General features: G+C 46.5%; 1 protein-coding gene across 1 annotated transcript in view; it reads right to left on the reverse strand.

The window, feature by feature from the left end:
- Positions 1-540: 540 nt before the first annotated feature.
- The window catches only part of ANKDD1A (ankyrin repeat and death domain containing 1A), a 35,174-nt gene continuing 18,343 nt past the window's right edge, over positions 541-17,371 (reverse strand). Inside the window, 10 exon segments of the mRNA XM_067029650.1 lie at positions 541-602; positions 1,583-1,654; positions 1,657-1,686; positions 3,662-3,849; positions 6,165-6,274; positions 7,337-7,438; positions 8,855-8,956; positions 12,070-12,159; positions 14,874-14,972; positions 15,514-15,612. Coding sequence (XP_066885751.1) covers positions 541-602; positions 1,583-1,654; positions 1,657-1,686; positions 3,662-3,849; positions 6,165-6,274; positions 7,337-7,438; positions 8,855-8,956; positions 12,070-12,159; positions 14,874-14,972; positions 15,514-15,612 — 954 coding nt within the window.

Below are 17,371 nucleotides of genomic sequence, written 5' to 3' on the forward strand. Positions count from 1 at the left end.
AAAAATGCAAGTGTGTGCCTCCTGGAACTGTCAAAATGTACAAATAAGCTGAGAATAGAAACAGTTGTGGAGTAAGCACAGCATTCATAAAAGTCAGGGATTGAATTAAGGGCGGTCCTTCTCATAAGGGATGGATGGAGCCCTTCGCCAGGATGGGGAGACAGGAATGCTGAGTTTGGCCCCTGACCTCACCACCTGATGAGCTGCTTATCCACCCTGTGCCGAGTCCTCTCTAAAAAGACATCCCTTGCATCACAGGGGGCTGCTGTGAGGCTCCAGTGAGATGCAGGAGATAAAAGTAAACTAAGAGCTGCAAAGGACCATACCTCTGGGAGGGGATTACCTGCAAAACCTGAGATAGGCCCCCGTGAAAAAGATCACAAACATTTGCCTGCTGGTCCTGCCTAACTATGGGTTTCAGTGGAAGCAGCTGGAAGTCTGTTTACAGTAATTGTTTTTTAAGCCCTTAAATGGTGGTCCTCCTCTGTTCAGTGGCCCCCACTCTGAGGTCCCATGCTCCTGAAAGTCCAGTCCCTCCAGTTACATGGCTGTGCACCTCCTTGGGGCGCTAGAGTCATCATTTGCTTTCTTCCTGATGCTTTCTGCAAAAGACAAGAATCCTGTTGCCTCCTGCTGCCTGAGTGCTGCCTCACAAGGCTAGTTTAATGTTTTAATTGCCTGCAAGAGTTTGTGTTAAAAGATGCAGAATGATATTTAAGAACATGCTGGAAAAAGAACCAAACCATCCCTAATTCCTCCCCTCTGAAATGACTGTTTTCGCACCTTGTGTGTGGCAGCTGGGGGAGACCCACCACACAGGGGGCTTTCCCTTTGCCCCTTGATAACGTGCTATCAACACTTTTCCTTGTTGCCAAGTGACTGATGTACCTTCATTACTATGGATGGCTGCCTAGTACCCCATCCTGCGGTTGCCCTGTAATGCACCATGGCAATGGACGTTACAGTTTAAGCCTTTTTCATCATAAGCCGATTTTGTTTCTAATGAGGGATCATTACTAGAACCTGTTACTCCGCTTGCCTGATGGTTTCTACATGGTGCCCTGAATCGCAAATCCCAAAAAAAGCTTTTGAGATGGACAGATTCAAATAGGTTGTGACGGCCTCAGAAATTTTATTTGACTAGATCTTACTGGTTCGACTCATCTTAAGCCAGTTTTGGCCCACAGGTCTTAATGTTTGTGAAAAACAACTCTGCAGGCTGTTCCCACCTTATTCCAAACTGGAGGGGGAAAAAAATCAATGTAGTATAGAGAGCTGGATAGGAAGAGATTGTAACTTCAGTGGCCTTGGGGCTGTGAAGGTCATAGGGATGGTCTGGGCCACCCTCATGGCACAGATGGGGAGACTGGGGCCAGGAGGTACTGTGAGTTGCCCAAGGCTCCATCTGGGTTCCAGGAGGAGGCAGGGCTAGGACCATCAATCTGGAAGGATCAGAGCCAGCGCCACAGCACTGTGGTCTGAGCAGCCTTGGAGGGCCCTGCTACATTCCAGCGGGGCCATGTAGCTCTGACTCTGCGCCCAACGCTGCCCTGAGCAGGAGCCAGGCAGGGGGGACACTTACCAGCCAGGTCCCTCCACCCAATGGCGACGAGGGCTTTGAATAGCGCTCTGCTGAGGTTCTCACTGGCTGTGACCGGGGCCCGTGCTCCTGGTAGCCCTTGGTGCCTGAGGATCATGAGGGGAGAAAGAGAGAGAGAGAAGGCGCCAACCCCGCCTGGCTTACCAGAGCCAGGCCTGAGCACACCCCTTACCGCCACCAGAACATCAGACCCTTCTCCAAGTTCCAGCAGAACTCAGCCCAGAAATGGGGAGGGGATGGGAGGGAAGGGGAGGAGCAGCCTCAGATGGGATGGGGGTGGAGTTTTGTATCAGGTACACCTGGATCTCCCCAGCGCCAGGCTTTCCCCTGAGCATCTACCATGTATCCTATTGGTGTCGCTGGGAAGAGAGAAAGAATTGGCATTCACTGTGGTACCATGATGCACACACAACTATACAGTTCATCCCTCTGGCTGCTCACAATAACCGGTGACTTGCATGCTAGTGGCCCTGTTCTTTCCCCTGAACCAGTGGTTCTCAGCCATAAGTGCTCATTGGAAACACCAATGAGCTTTAGCTTTAGCAAACACTGACACCTGGGTCCCCCTCCCCATTCTGAGATTCCTAGTACTTGGGTCTGGGTGTGGCCTAGGCAACAGATCAGTGTTAAGCCTTCCCAGGTGATTCCAATGTTTGGAAAATAAGTGCCCATGCTCTTCAGTAGTGGGGTTAACTTGTTATTCAACTGTGACCAGGTCAGCTCTCCCAGCTGGGGACAGATGGTCTGGTACAGCCATGGGGCCACAGCCATCAGTTCCAAGTCAGTCAGCCACTGCGTCCCTGATGTTCTGGTGTCCGTGGGCCCCCAGCAGGCACTTCCTCCTGGTGCTGCTCATGATGTAGCAGTTTCATTTGACCCGTTTATTCACTACCCCTTGTCCCCAGCCCTGTAATTTACCAGTGCTCCTTTATCATCTATGAAATCCGTATCAGTAATGGAGTTTGCTTGTGGACTCCCCACTCTATTCCACTACCTGATTTGCATATGTTTATGTCAGGTATCTCTCTGTGTTAAATATTTTAGCTTTCTAAGGTTGAGTCTGGTTGAGTTCGACCCTCTTCGCTTTTTTCCCCCAGAATATTCATTTATATATTCCCTGTTTCTTCCTTCAGATGAACTGTAGAATCCTTTAGTCAAGTTTCAAAAACCTCCTATTTTGATTTGATTAAAATTGGATCAAAGCTTTAATGTGGGGAAAATCAATATCTACATGACACTTTTTTCAGCTGGAAATACAGAACGTCATTCTACTTACCCAAGTCTTCTTTTATAGTTCAAATAATTTGTATTGTCTTACTCATATGTCATTCATATTTCTTCTTAGAAACACACACTATTGTAAATGGAGTATATTTTTAATATATATTATATATATATAAATATTTTAAAATATATTTAAAATATACATATTTTTACATATATATATATATTTTACATATATATACCTCTATATATTTTGCCACTTATTGATGGTACAGAGGAATACTATGGTGTTCGTATATTTAATCATGTGTAGCCATTTCACTGAATTATTTTATTCTAAGAGTTTTTCCATTGATTCTTCTGGACTTCCTGTGTGTATGTGTGTGTGTGTGTGTGTGTGTGTGTGTGTGTGTGTGTGTGTGTGTGTATCTCATCTGAAATTAATAAATCTCTCTCTTCCTTTCCAGTATTTACACTCAATTTCTATTTCTGTTTCATGCCTTACTACCAGGGCCAGAATTTCCAAATAGATGTTAAATAATAGTGGCAACAGCAGCTCCTCTCCTTTTTACAGGGAGCACCTTTAGTTTCATGTGTGAATGATGGGTTTCAGCTCAAGCTGATTCATGAAGAATGTGAAGTTCACAGGTCAATGTGGAGGAAGGGACAGAGGGCCCAGTCTGTGTAAAGGCCTGGAGAGGGGAAGAGGACATGGTGTGTTGGAAATGGTGTGTGGCTTGCTGAGGCTTTTCCCCCAGAATCACAGAAAACTGAACATACCCCACATGCCCCCACCCCTCCACCCGGTTGCTCTGGGGCGCCGAGGCAAGGTGGTACCTGTCCACTGTTGCTCGAGTGCGTGGACGTGGGCCTCGGTGAACTCCCAGCAATACGCCAGCTTCTTCCACTCGTGGGGCTGCAGGTACCTGGAGGCCAGTCACCACAGCACAGAGCGGAGCTGCTGCGTTTCCTGCCAATGGTGCTGCTTAAAGGTCAAGCTCTTCCCAGAGGGGTCACAGAGGTCCCTGCATGAGAGCTGGTCCTGTGGGGCAGATCCCAGAAGTGCAGCAGCTGTCTGGGGGAAATCCCTGCCAGGTTCTCCTTCGTGAGCCTGGACACAGAACTGGTGTCATCACAGGCCTGGGGCATACTGTCCATTACTCTGGTTTCTGACTCTGTGCCTTGCTTTGTTTTGAGTGCTGGAAACTGAGTTGCTTACACTGTTTCTCCATCCAGAATTCCTTTTCTCACCTCCCTGTCTCTCAATCCCATTGCCACAGTCAAAAGACCACCTGGGTGCCACCTCTTCCAGGAAGCCTTCCCAATTTCTCTCTTTTCTTTGTGTTCTTATAGCACAAGTGTCAGTAGAATGACTCAGCAGTTGTGGCTAAAACCAGGCAAGCCAAGAATCAGGCACGAACTAAACTTGCCAAATGACAACAAGTAGAGAAGGTCTAGGTTACAGAATTCTTTCTATGCAAAGCAGGTGATAAAATTAGAGATTACCAAAAATTATGTAATAACTTAAGTTAAACCCACAAAAGTCTTAGTTAAAGCCACAAAAGCCCCTCGGAAGGATGTGAATGCAGATTTCTAGTTGTTAAAAAGCTCAGGTGATCACTGCAAAGTAAAGGAGCTGTTACAGTGGAGGATTACTGGACTGCATGTCAATATTATGTCATAGTATGAGTGTTTCGTGTTTGGTAATTGCAATCATTGTTGCTTTTGTTGTGGTCATCCACTTACAATGCTTGGTGTCAGTTTATTTATCTCTTGTAAAAATAAAATACAGTGTGTGTGTGTGTGAAAAAAAAAAAAGCTCAGGTGAGTTCTGGCATCTGCAGCTCTGAATCCTACATCCTGGTTAACTGAGTCTGGCCAGTCACCTGGGAGGTGACGACCTGGGAGCTTGGCTCTCTCCTTGGGTGGTAAAAACTGTTTCTTTAGAGCAATGTTCTGTGCTGCATCTTACATTGGGATCATCTGGGAGCTTTAAGAACCACAGAAGCTTGGTCCTTACCACCTAGATTCTGATTGAATTGGTCTAGGGGTAGGAAGGAGGGATTTGTGATTCTAACTGCACCACTGCCTTAGTGTTGAAAACTTTTAAAGCCTGAGGTGGTTTAAAATTAAGCATAGAGATGAATCAGTTCATCAAACCATTGGTATTAATATTTAGGAGTAATCTGTTGTATGTAAAGGGGTTGTAATATTTACGAGAATCCAGCATGTCAGTGAAAGAGAAAATCTTATGATTCCTATGGAAATTTATCAATTGATTGATTTTTGGACAGTCATTTTTTTGAGAAGTTTACTAAATTTGTAAACAATATCAGAATGTTTATGATATTCAAGATTCACTTTATAGGTTTAATTTATTGCATTTAATGGGATAATTTAAGATTTAGGAAGCATTTGAAGTGCTTAAAATATTAAATTTATTCTTTCAGTTTAAAGCATTTAAGGTAGTTTAATTAAGCTTAAACATGGGACCAAACTTTAATCAAAAGGCTTCCTTGAATCCCACGTGCTGCAGAGAGGCTAGGCCCATGAGCCATGGCCGCTGAGCCTGCGCGTCCTGAGCCTGTGCTCCGCAATGGGAGAGGCCACAACAGTGAGAGGCCCACGTACCGCAAAAAAAAAAAAAAAAAAAAAAAAAAAGGCTTCCTTGAAAGTGACTTAAAATTTACTAGTTGTATAAATATAATAATAAGATTATAAAAATAAATTTAAAAGTTTGAGGAAGAGTAGGATTTAAATTTTGTAAACAATTTAGTATTAATTTCTAAAACTGAAATAAATGCAAAAATTTATTTTCTTTGTATAAAAGCAACCATTAAGGACAACAAATAATCTCTCCACCCACCCCCATTTGCTGACTCTGGAGCTGTAAATGCAGGACCTTACATCTGCCTCTCCTCTTTCCCAAATCCACAGCAGATATCACTAATCAATCCCAACACACTTTCCTTCTGGGCTCAGAAAGTTGCCTGAATAGAACACCCCAAGCCACAATTCCAATCACCTGGAGCTGACAGTGAGCTGGAACCAACTTGCCATTTCTTTATTCATGCATGAATGCATTCATCCATCAACCAGGAGCTAGAGCAGGGTCTACTAGTATCTCCACACTGGCACGGACCTCAGTCAGCCTTATTTCAGTGTGGTTTGGGTGTTCACCCACCTCTGGATGCCCCCAAAGAACCCTAGTGTTAGGTAAGGCAGGGATTATCACTCGCTTGGAAACTGAGGGGCCCCTGAATTGGTCAGGGCTGGGGTTCAAAGCCAGCTCCACCTGAAGCCATGGCCACACCCTTTCCAACACGGAGAGACCAAGCACAGAGTCTCAGTACCCTTCTCCCACCTGTAGAAGCGATCGGCTTTTATGATCATGTCCACCAGGCTGACACAGTTGATGTGGGCAGCCACTGGCAAGGCGGTTTTTCCTTGCTGCGGGTAAGAAGGGAGAAGGGAAGCCAGAGTTCCTATAAGAGCGTGTAGGGTGGCCTCTAGCACTGACTACAGACCCTCCTACCCAAAGAAAGTGGTTTCCAGCAGTCTACACTGGAGAGCAGAAGGGTTTTCTGGGAGTAACTCTGGGTGTGGACAAGTCACAGGTAGAATAAGGCAATAATTCCAGCAACCACCTCTTGTGTTCCTCTAGAATAGGAGGACTTAAAGCTTATAAAACTCAGCCTGCATAAGTCTTCAAGGTCATTGTGGGATAGATGTTACCAGCCTCATGACTCAGATGAAACCAGAACCCAGAGAAGGAGCTTGGGCTCCTGTGTCAAGTTTGCTGCCTCCCCTCAGGTTTCCAGCCCTTTGCTCCAGGCCTCTGGCACAGTGCTGGCCTCCACCACCTCCAGGGACTTGCGGGGAGATGGGAAGCTCCTCTTCAAGCTTGGCCAGCTGCCCCGGGCCCCAGCTTCCCTCCTAGGAAGCAGGAAGCCCTTCCCAGGTCCAGCCTCAGGGCCTGTTCCCTGCCCCCATCTCTTTCCCACACCATCCCAAGGGCTGGGCCACGTGTGCAAGGGCCCTTCCCCTCATGAGCCTGTGACCTCTTCAGCCTCATACTAAGCCTTCAGCTCTTCTTGAACTTCTGGCCACCTGAGGAGGTGGCCACCCCAGAAGCACCGTGACCCGGGAAGCTTCCCCCAACCCTGTTTCACATGTATGGAGCTGTGGGGTGGTGACATGCTGTTCCTCTAGCTCTCTTCCCCTCTCCCCAGCAGATGACTCAAGGAGCTCAAAGTCTGATGGGGGCCATGAAACAGAAGACAAACGTATCACAGGCAAGGACCAGGAGAGGGGCGGGACAAGTGCTGAGGGACCTCAGAGGAGGCAAGGGAAGGTGATGGAGGGGCCGGAAGGCTTCCTGGAGGAGGTTGCCTTTGAGCTGATATATAACAGATGGGAAGCCTTGAACATTCTGGGAGCAGGAGGCATTTGCATCAGGGTCTCTGGCAAAGAGGGAGTTGTGAAAGCTTGCAAGGGAGGCTGGTTGTGAGCAGAGGTACCTTATCTCAGGTTTAAGTTAACCCCAGCAATGAGGAGAATATCCACTATGTCCTGCCAGGCATGCTCGGTGGCAAGGTGAGGGATATCTGCTGCCTCTGGAAAAGAAGCCAAGAGGACGGAAAGCAGAAAAGCATGTAGAAATGGCCTGTGGCTCAAAGCCAGGACAGGACCAGTGGGTACACTCCCAACTGGGCCTTAACAGAGTTTCTCTAAGAAGTTATGTGGGGCTTCCCTGCCTGGTGGCACAGTGGTTAAGAATCCGCCTGCCAATGTAGGAGACACAGGTTCGAGCCCTGGTCCAGGAAGATCCCACATGCTGCAGAGCAACCAAGCCTGTGCGCCACAACTACTGAGCCTGCACTCTGGAGCCCATGAGCCACAACTACTGAAGCCCAGGTGCCTAGAGCCCGTGCTCCCAACAAGAGAAGCCACTGCAATGAGAAGCCTGTGCACCACAACGAAGAGTAGACCCCACTTGCCACAATCAGAGAAAAGCCCGTGTGCAGCAACGAAGACCCAACACAGTCAAAAATAAAAATAATAATAATAATAAAATAAATTTATATAAAAAAAGAAGTTATGTGGGAGGGTAAACTGGATTTAATCATAAACATAATACTGAGCAAACTTAGTAAATAACAAAAAAGTAGAAAGAACAAAGAAAAAATACCACTCGCTATCCCACCTAAGTCAACCTCTGTTAACAGTCTTAGTACATTTCTTCTAGTATTTTCTTTAATGCAGAATGTTTTTAGTTTTATGGTTTTACATATTTGAGATCATCCTGTATATAAATTTTGCATCTGTATAACTTCCTGCATATTATAAACTATAAATACCATTTTTTATAACTCCATAAGAGCCTATCTGTGCCTATACTATAATTTAACCAAGCACTTCTCTCTTATTAAGTATTTGGGGTCCTTTTTGAAATGAAAACTGATAGACTGCTACAACAAATATCTTGGTGCATGAGCTCTTAATATATTTCCTGAGGCTCAATTCTCAGACGTGCAAATACTGACCATTTTAAAGGTATATGTTATATTCTGTCAAATTGCTTTCCACCACTAGTGGTTGTGTGTGGCAGCCCTGAGGATTGTATGGTTGGGGGGTGGATTGTGAGGATGGGGATTTTAAAATGCTCCTGATTGATCACAACTTCAGGACTCAGAGGCCTCTTGTTACACAAGATGAACCCAGTCACCCCTGCCCTGGGAATTTTCCCTAAGGGAAAAAAAAAATCAATGAAAGGAAAAGGTTGCATGTAGCAAGATGTTTACCACGGTGTTCTATACATCATGACAAAAACTTGGAAATACTCAAATGTTCAAAATAGAGGAATGGTTCATAAAATAATGCTACCTTCAACAAATATTCAAACAACTTTTGACAAGCTGAAAGAGCAATTCCTCAATTCTGGGCCAGGCTAGCAGACCACAGTCAAGCCCTGCCAACCTGGGAGGGTGCCCAGAGGCTCCATGGGGCCCAGATGGTTTCTGCAGCCACTTACATTGTCAACGCGTCCAGGTCATTGCCGCTGTCGATGAGGAGCTGCACTAGGAGGGGGAAGTTGTGCCTCACGGTGATGTGCACAGGAGAGGCGCCCTGCTGGGGGGGTGGAGAGGCACAGATCAGTTGATGGGTCCCTCCCAGGACTTCCCAGCTGCAGGTTGGTGCTAGAAGATGGGAGTTGGGAGGAGTACAGTAAGTCCCCTACGTACAAACCTTCAAGTTGCGAACTTTCAAAGATGCGAGCGTGCGTGCACGTGTCCGATCACATAAATTAATTCACATGTCTGGCATACGTTGTCACATGCGTGCATCCTCTACTAGTCGTGCTTTTGTGTACTTTACTGTACAGTAGTGTTGCTGTGCAACACGAGGAGCTTACTGATGTAGACCTGATGGAACTGGAGGCTCAGAGAAAGGACAAAGAGACACAAGAGGAAGAAGAAGTAACTGAAGAAAAAAAGCGATTCACGATGCAGGAAATGGCAAGGGGATTTTCTTCATTTGAGGAGGCACTGTTAGTTTTTGAGGCACGGGACCCGAACACAGAACGGTACATGAAAGCTGCAGCAGCCGTTCAGAATGTAATCCAGTGCTACTGTGTCATCTATGATGAGAAAAAAAGAGCTACAACCCAGACATCACTGAATCATTTTTTAAAGAGGGTAGATAGAATTGAATCCAGCAAGGAACCAGAACCTCTGCCGTCAAAGTCAGGCGTGAGTGAAATTGCAGCTTGCCCTCCGTCTCCTATTGCTGACGATCCTTCAGCTCTACCATCTCCCACCTCCTCCCCCGACTGCAGTCAGTAACTCTTCTTGCCTGTTCACTCGGTGCCAGCCCCTGGATGCCAGCTGTTGTACTGTACTACTGTACTTTTCCAGGTACTGTACTGTAAGATTAAAAATGTTTTCTTTATTTTTTGTTTTTTTATGTATTATTTGTGTGAAAAGTATTATAAACCTATTACAGTACAGTACTATACAGCCAATTGTGTTAGTTGGGTACCTAGGTTAACTTTGTTGGACTTATGAACAAATTGAACTTATGAATGTGCTCTCAGAACGGAACTGGTTCATGTGTAGGGGACTTACTGTATAGATAGTGCTTCTGAGTTTGGACCTTCTCACTTCTCGGATGACATGAGTGGCCTGAGGAATTTACAGCCCACAGCCTGAATCCCTTGTGCCGCAACTGATCCTCATGGTGGGCGGGAGCCTGAAATCCCAAGTTTGAGACCTTGCCATGCCAGGAACTCACTACGTGACTTTGGGCAAGCCATCTCACTTCTCTGCTGCTCTGCATCTGGCAAGTGATACTTGCTGAGGTCCCTTCTAGCAACAACACCTTAAGATTCTCTGCTATCTCATTTGCTCCACACATGAACCTAGCAAGTATATAGGAATGGTATTCTTATTCGTACTTTCATCTTACAAATGAGAACACTTAATAAGTTCATAAAACTTACATGACTCACCCAAGGACACGTAACTAATAGAGAGCCTGTGTTACTGGACTTTCTACCCCCGGCATCTAGGTAGGCGCTCAACAACTATTTATGTATGAAATGAATGAATGAGAGAGACAGCCGGGACCAGAACAGAGGTCTCACCCAAACCCAACATTCACCCAAGGCCTCACTCAAGTCTGGAGGACTCCATCTCCAGTGGTTCCCTGTGAGCACTGACTACATGACAAAGTGGAGATACTGCCACAGCATCCTTCTGTCTAGGTGTATGGTGACACACATCTAGTAGAATAGTACAAAGCCAGAAAAATCAATGGGATAGATCTATACTTACTGTGGAAAAACACCTTCACATGTTGAGTACCAAAAGGTGACAGAACAGAACACACACACATACAACAAAAATGCCCATGACTGCCATTACTAGTTTAGGCCAGAAGAAGACAGTTTATGGATATTGGAAAAGAAGATTTAAACTATATGATTACTTGTAGGCAACGTGATTGTATATCTACACAGGTCAAAATAGTTATTATACCCCCACCAAAAAAAAAAAATTCTAGATAAATCAATGAAAAGTCATATAGGAGTTAAAAATACCAAAGTCAATAGCATTCCTGTATTGAAAGCTCACAAGAAATGACATATTTTTAAAAGATAGTCTATTTGCAATGACGGTCAAAATATATAAAGTACCTATGAAGAGTATAATTGGAAATGGCTATAACAAAGCCAAACAAAAACCATAGAACATCACTGAGGGATATAGAAGAAGACATAAAGAAATGGCAAGACATGTTTGTAGTGAAAAAATAAAATATTACAAAGATGACCATTTTCTCTTATATTATTTACAGGCTTAATGTAATCCCAAACCCAAATAGCAATAAATGACAAAAAGTATTCTGAAACACATCTAGGAAAAAAATTTAAAACCTAGGTAAAACTACCACAGAATTTCAGCAGTGTCCTCAGATCATTGCTAGATAACTGTGAAATCAAAATCAGGCCCAAAGAAGGTCTCCTGGGAGAGTGAATGGGCAGACACTGGAAACTGGCTCAAGGGCACAACTCAGATGAGCTAGGAAACTTATCAGAGCTCTAATGGTGGCTCTCCAGGAAGCAGCAGGCCACGGAGATAAAATAACCAAGGATGCTGGATATGGCCTCCATCGTCCTGGAAATAGGTCTGTGGGAATGTGGTAGGAAAGGGGAGTAGCAAGAGAGAAAGTATTGCTTTTCATTGTTTTACATTTTATTTATAGAAACCTAAAGAACCAAAAAGAACAAAAGGTATCTGGTGAAAAGTCTTCTTCCCACCCTCAACACCCATCTGCTCTGTTCTCCCCACTCCAATGGTAACATCTTGGTAACTGCGGCTAACAAAGCCACAGTACAATATCCTAGCCAGAACACTGACATTGATAATACCCGCCATCTTACTCAGATCTCCCCTGTTTCACTTGTAGTCATTTGTATCCATGTGTGTTCTATGTAATTTTCTCACACGTGTAGGTTTGTGTATCCCTTACATAGTCAAGATGCAGCACAGTTCCATCACCATAAGGGTCACTTGTGTAGTCCTTTTATAACCACACCCTCCTCCCTTCTCTGCCCCACGCCCCTATCCCTAGCCCCTCCCCACCACTAATCTGTTCTCCATTTCTATTTTGAGAAGTGAGGTCCTGGGAGACTGGCAGTGTATCCCCCGCCTCCCCACCTTCCATCCAGGCCCCACACGTACATGATCAGTGCTGCCTCCTGCATGGACAAGGGCCCAGGCCATGTCCTCAGAGCCACAGAGGGCTGCGTAGTGGAAGCAGCTCTGCTTTTTCTAGAGGGAAACAGGCATCAATGCAGCATCTTAAAGACCCCTCACATCAGGGTTTACAAAGCACTTTGAGATTCATTAACCCATTCACAGCTCACAACCCCCCTGGGACTATTATCCCCATTAAACCCTGAGGCAGGAGAAATCAATGACTTGCCCAGGCCTGGTGACTGGTAAAAGGAGTTCACTACGGTCTCAGGATATTCCTCACCTCCAGTCACAGACTCCGGAACAAAGGCCAAAGCCTTCACAGTTCCTTAGCCAGTAAAGACACGTGGAGTATAGACGCTGAGGAGATGGTTTTCAAGGAGGGGGACCAATAAGATTTACCTGTACAGGGCAAATCCCACCCAGCATGTACTGTCCAGCTGGAGCTGGTCTAAGCACATCTGCAGAGGAGCCTGGCAGGGCCAGAGGGAGGGCTTCTTCCTGGATGAGATTTCATCTCAGGCAGGACCGACTAGGTAACCAACTGTCCCAGATTGCCTAGGACTGAAGGTTCCCTGGATGCGAGACTTTCTGTTTTAAAATCAGGACAGTATGGGGCAGACCAGGATGAGATGGTCACCCTCCCAAAGTTCAGTCTGAGCGAGTTTACAGGGTGGGTGGGAATCCATCCACCTCCCAGTGGGGAATGCAATCACTTTGGGTTTGCCCCCTCCTCAGAGACCCTGCTGCACGACACTGCCAGAGGTGGGAGTGTTAGAATAGACCATGACTCTGCCAGAAACCTCAAGTCAAGGCTGGAGCACGAGACCCGGTGAGGTGGGCAGCTCCAAGCCACCAACGACCACCAGCTGGATCTAACCCCCTGAATCTCTAAGCTCCTGTGCTGTTACTGCTGGGGAGGTGGCCATGGCATGACCTGTCTGTGCCACCTCCCAGTGCCTAGTACTGGGCACAGAGAAAGGGCCTTTCTGACTAAGGAGCAACACCTTGCTGATGGAAGTGAAACAGGAGAGAAGGGGGCAGGGCACAACCTTTAAAAGAATGACATAGCCATAGTACATGATGAAAACTAATGAGAACCAACTAGGTCCAAGATGGCAGGAGATTCGACCTCCAGTAGACTTTGAGCCTCATTATGTGCTCACTGTAATACCTTAGCATGTTAAATGACACACCCACCAGCGCCATGACAGTTCTGAGGCTAACCATAAAAGGCCAAAAAGTGGGCAGTGGCCCAATTTCTGGAAATCCCCACCCCTTCCTCAAAATAGTTGGAATACTCCTCCCACTCATTAGCCTATGAAATTACCCAGTCCACAAAAACTAACCACGCCTTATTTCGAAGCCTCTGGCCTCTTGCCTTCCAAGATAGCCCACACTCTGTCTGTGGAGTGTGTTTCTCTCTAAATAAATCTGATTCTAACCACACTGTCTGTAGAGTGTGTTTCTCTCTAAATAAATCTGATTCTAACCTATCACTTCATCTCCAAATTCTTTTGCAATGAAGAAAGAACCTTAAATTCACCAGCAACAGAAGGACATGGCTGGTGCCCTGGGACAGCTACTTTCCCCCTCTTGGCTATAATGTCCCCTGCTATGTCCCTGGGGTACTAGTCTCCACACCTTCCAGGGGAGCAAATTAAATGTTTTGTGGTTTATAAAGCATTACTCACATTTAAGGGAATTTACGATTTATATTATTATATTTACATTTGCCATTTTGCTATTTCTTTTCTTTTTTTTTTTTTTTCCGACCGAGCTGTGCTGTGCGGCAGTGAAAGTGTAGAGTCCTAACCACTGAACCACCAGGGAATTCCCTTTGCTGTTTTTTTTCTGAATGCCTCTTGTTGTTTTTGTTCTGTTTCCCCTTGACTGCCTTCTTTTGTGTTAAATATTTTTAGCATATCATTTTCATTCCTATTTTTAAAGTATTTTTGCTATTATTTATATTATTCACTATTAATATTATTTTTGCTACATTATTGAAATTTAGAACAAAAAGAGAATTCCAGACTCTGCAGCTGTTCAACCATCCAAGAAAGATTATTTGCCACTGATCTAAAAATAAAAAGCAAAACAAAACAAAAACACCAACTTCCTACCTAAAGAAAGGCCACAACCCCCTTTTCAAGGACACACAGAATTTCTAATGGCCAACTCACAGAGTGCAATGGTAAGAGAGAAAGAGGTCTGTCCCAGAGTCACACGCAGGCCCCAGCTCCAATTGCGTTGTGGGCCTCATGTTAGGGACACCCCACCCCTACCCCTGCTGGGAGGCAAACGTTTCAGGCCATGAGCTCTGGAGTCAGGGGAATAGGCTTTTCAGACTCAGCTTTGCTTCTTACCAACTTGTGACCTGGGAAAGTCACTGAACCTCTCTCATCTGTAAAATGGGGGGAATTTTTCTGAGGTAATAGTTATGAAAGGGCTTTGTGAACTGTCACGTGCCCAGCAATAAGACACTAATGGGTACTGAGCTCCTCTTATGTCCCAGGCAATATGCTAGGTATTTAGCCTTCATAGCAATATAAAATAGTAAGTATATATCACCTCCAATTTATAGTTGAGAACCGAGGCTCAGAGAGATTAAGTAACTTGCCCAAAGTCACAGAGCTCAGCAGTAGAGAAGTCAAGTCCAGAACCCGAGCCTGCTCCCTCACAGCCTTGTTGACACAATGTTCAGGAATCATCGTGGCTGCTACAGTTGACACAGTCACGTCTCTGCAGGCAGCCGAGGGCACACACCAGTCGTGAGGAGGCCTGGCTACCTGGGTGAGGGCGTTCGCGCTACTCCCGGCCCTGAGGAGGAGCTGCACACAGTCGGGGTGGATCCCTTCAGCAGCTGCGTGCAGGGCAGTCAGACCTTCCTGAAACACAGGGGAGCGGTGTGAGGATGGCCGGAGACTGAGGCCAGAGCCCGAGACCGGAGGACACCCCTTCTGCCAGGGCTCTGGGGCTCTTTGAGCTCTCCCCTCCCTGCTACTGCAGACATGACCTGGTGATCTGTGGTTCCCTGAGCCCCACCCCTGATTCTCACCTTGAGGAGCATATGGTGCATTCACTCCTTCCGCCACAGCTCTGCTCGTGTTCTCCTTGCCCTCCAAACCACCTCATCCCAGCTCTGTCTGTTCCCTCCTACTCCATCCTGGCCACAGTGACCTCTCCCTTCTTTGAACACACACTGTATGTATGACCTCTCCATAATCCCTCAGGCCCAGTGCCCCTCTGAGCCTGGAGTTTTGTGCTGCTGTTCACCTTTTCCTCGTGGGCTGTTTGACAACATGTCCTCGCTCCTAGCTTCAGAGCCCCTACCAGGGGAAATCAGGCTGCACCATGGGCTGCAGGCTCCTGGAAGGCAGGGGGCAAGCCAGTGTCACACATCTCTGCATCCTCCAGGTGGTGACTCACCACATTCCACTCTTCCAGGTCCAGCCTGACGTCCATGAGTCACTGCAGCACAGCCAGGTGGCCACAGCAGGCGGCCGGGTGAAGGGTTGTGTTCCCCTCCTGCGGAAAGAAGGGCTCCTGAGGGGTCAGTGTAATCACAGACCCTTGCAGGCCCTGGGGACCCGCTGGAGCTGAGATCCAGAGAGGGGAGACATGTCCAGGGTTATAGAGCAAGTTGGTGACGAGCTGCAGCCCTGCACGCTGGGCCAACACCACCCTGCTCTGAGAACTGTGCCAAAAACTACCAAAAACCAGAGGCACTTTCAAGGGCCAAGTTCTGGTCTCTTTTCTTACACTTTAAGATGGAAACATTACTTAAAAAAAAAAAATTTAGGGCTTCCCTGGTGGCGCAGTGGTTGAGAGTCTGCCTGCCGATGCAGGGGACACAGGTTCAAGCCCTGGTCCGGGAAGATCCCACATGCCACAGAGCAACTAGGCCTGTGAGCCATGGCCGCTGAGCCTGCACATCTGGAGCCTGTGCTCCGCAATAGGAGAGACCACAACAGTGAGAGGCCCACACACTGTGATGAAGAGTGGCCCCCACTTGCTGCAACTGGAGAAAGCCCTCGCACGGAAATGGAAGACCCAACACAGCCATAAATAAATAAATAAATAAATAAATAAATAAAAATTAATATCTGCTTTAAAAAAATACTTAAAAAAAAATTTTTTTTAATCCCTATTTTTCCATGCTCCAGTCTATAGCCAGTCCCAACTCGTGACCCTGGATAGACCCCTCCCTCTGCTCAGGCCACAGCCCCAGAGACTCTCCTTGTGCTCAGGCTGTGCCCAGCAGCCACAGGGCCCAATCGCTCGCCTCCTGCGTCTTTGCTCAAGATGTTAGCTTCTCATTGAATAGTGCAGCCCACCGTGACCACAATACTGAAAACCACAACCCCCACCTCCTGTTCTCCTGATCCCCTCATCCTGCTCCACTTTTCCTTTTGCCCCATAACACTGACCACCTAACACCCTCTACAACCCATTTGTATACTAGGCTTGTTGTTTATTGGCTGACTCTCTTGGCTGGAACAAAAGCATCACAAGGGCAAGGATTTTTGTCTATTTTGTTCTCTGAAGTTTCCCCAAAGTGCCTAGAATAGGGCCTGGGCACATGATAGACACTCAGTAGATATTTGTTCAATGATAATACATAATGTGATGGAGAGCTTGACCTGTGTCTCCTGGAACTTGAGAACCAGAGGACTGGGAGCAGCCTCACCCTTGAGAAGTCTAAAGGTGACAGTGACAGAGCCAAGAGAGGTGGCTCCACTGGGCGGGCAAAGGGCACAGTGTTCTTTGTGTTGGAAGTGGTCCCACAGAGGGCAGCCTATTTGCGATCATCCTTAAAGGGATCTTGCTGCAGGAGGGTAAGCGGCCTCAGGGAAGAGGAGGCAGCTGGACGTGGCCAGCCTGAGAAAAGGTATGTCCCTACAGAGGAACCACAGATGGGGGACCAGGACAAGGACCCTGGAGGGACCCACAAAAGCATCCAGAAGGGAAGACCCAGCTTCAGCCATGCATCATGCCCAGAAGGCCATGGGGACAATCGAGCTGAACCAGTTACAGGGGCCTCCTGGGTCAAGTGCTTTCCTCTGCCCTGGTCTGTCTCAGTACCTTCCCCAGGAGACATTCATTTTAGGCACAGATAACTATAAAGGGCCCAATGAGGATGTGAACACATACAGAAGCCAAAGCAGTACTTAAAGTAGTTAAAAACATACCCTGCCCCCATGATAGATAAACACACACATAAACAGCTATAACTATCTTACAGGGTCAAGGAGGAAACAACTACATTTCCTTTATGATCATCATT

Source organism: Kogia breviceps, chromosome 3, assembly GCF_026419965.1.
Source record: "Kogia breviceps isolate mKogBre1 chromosome 3, mKogBre1 haplotype 1, whole genome shotgun sequence".
NCBI classification, from domain to species: domain Eukaryota; kingdom Metazoa; phylum Chordata; class Mammalia; order Artiodactyla; family Physeteridae; genus Kogia; species Kogia breviceps.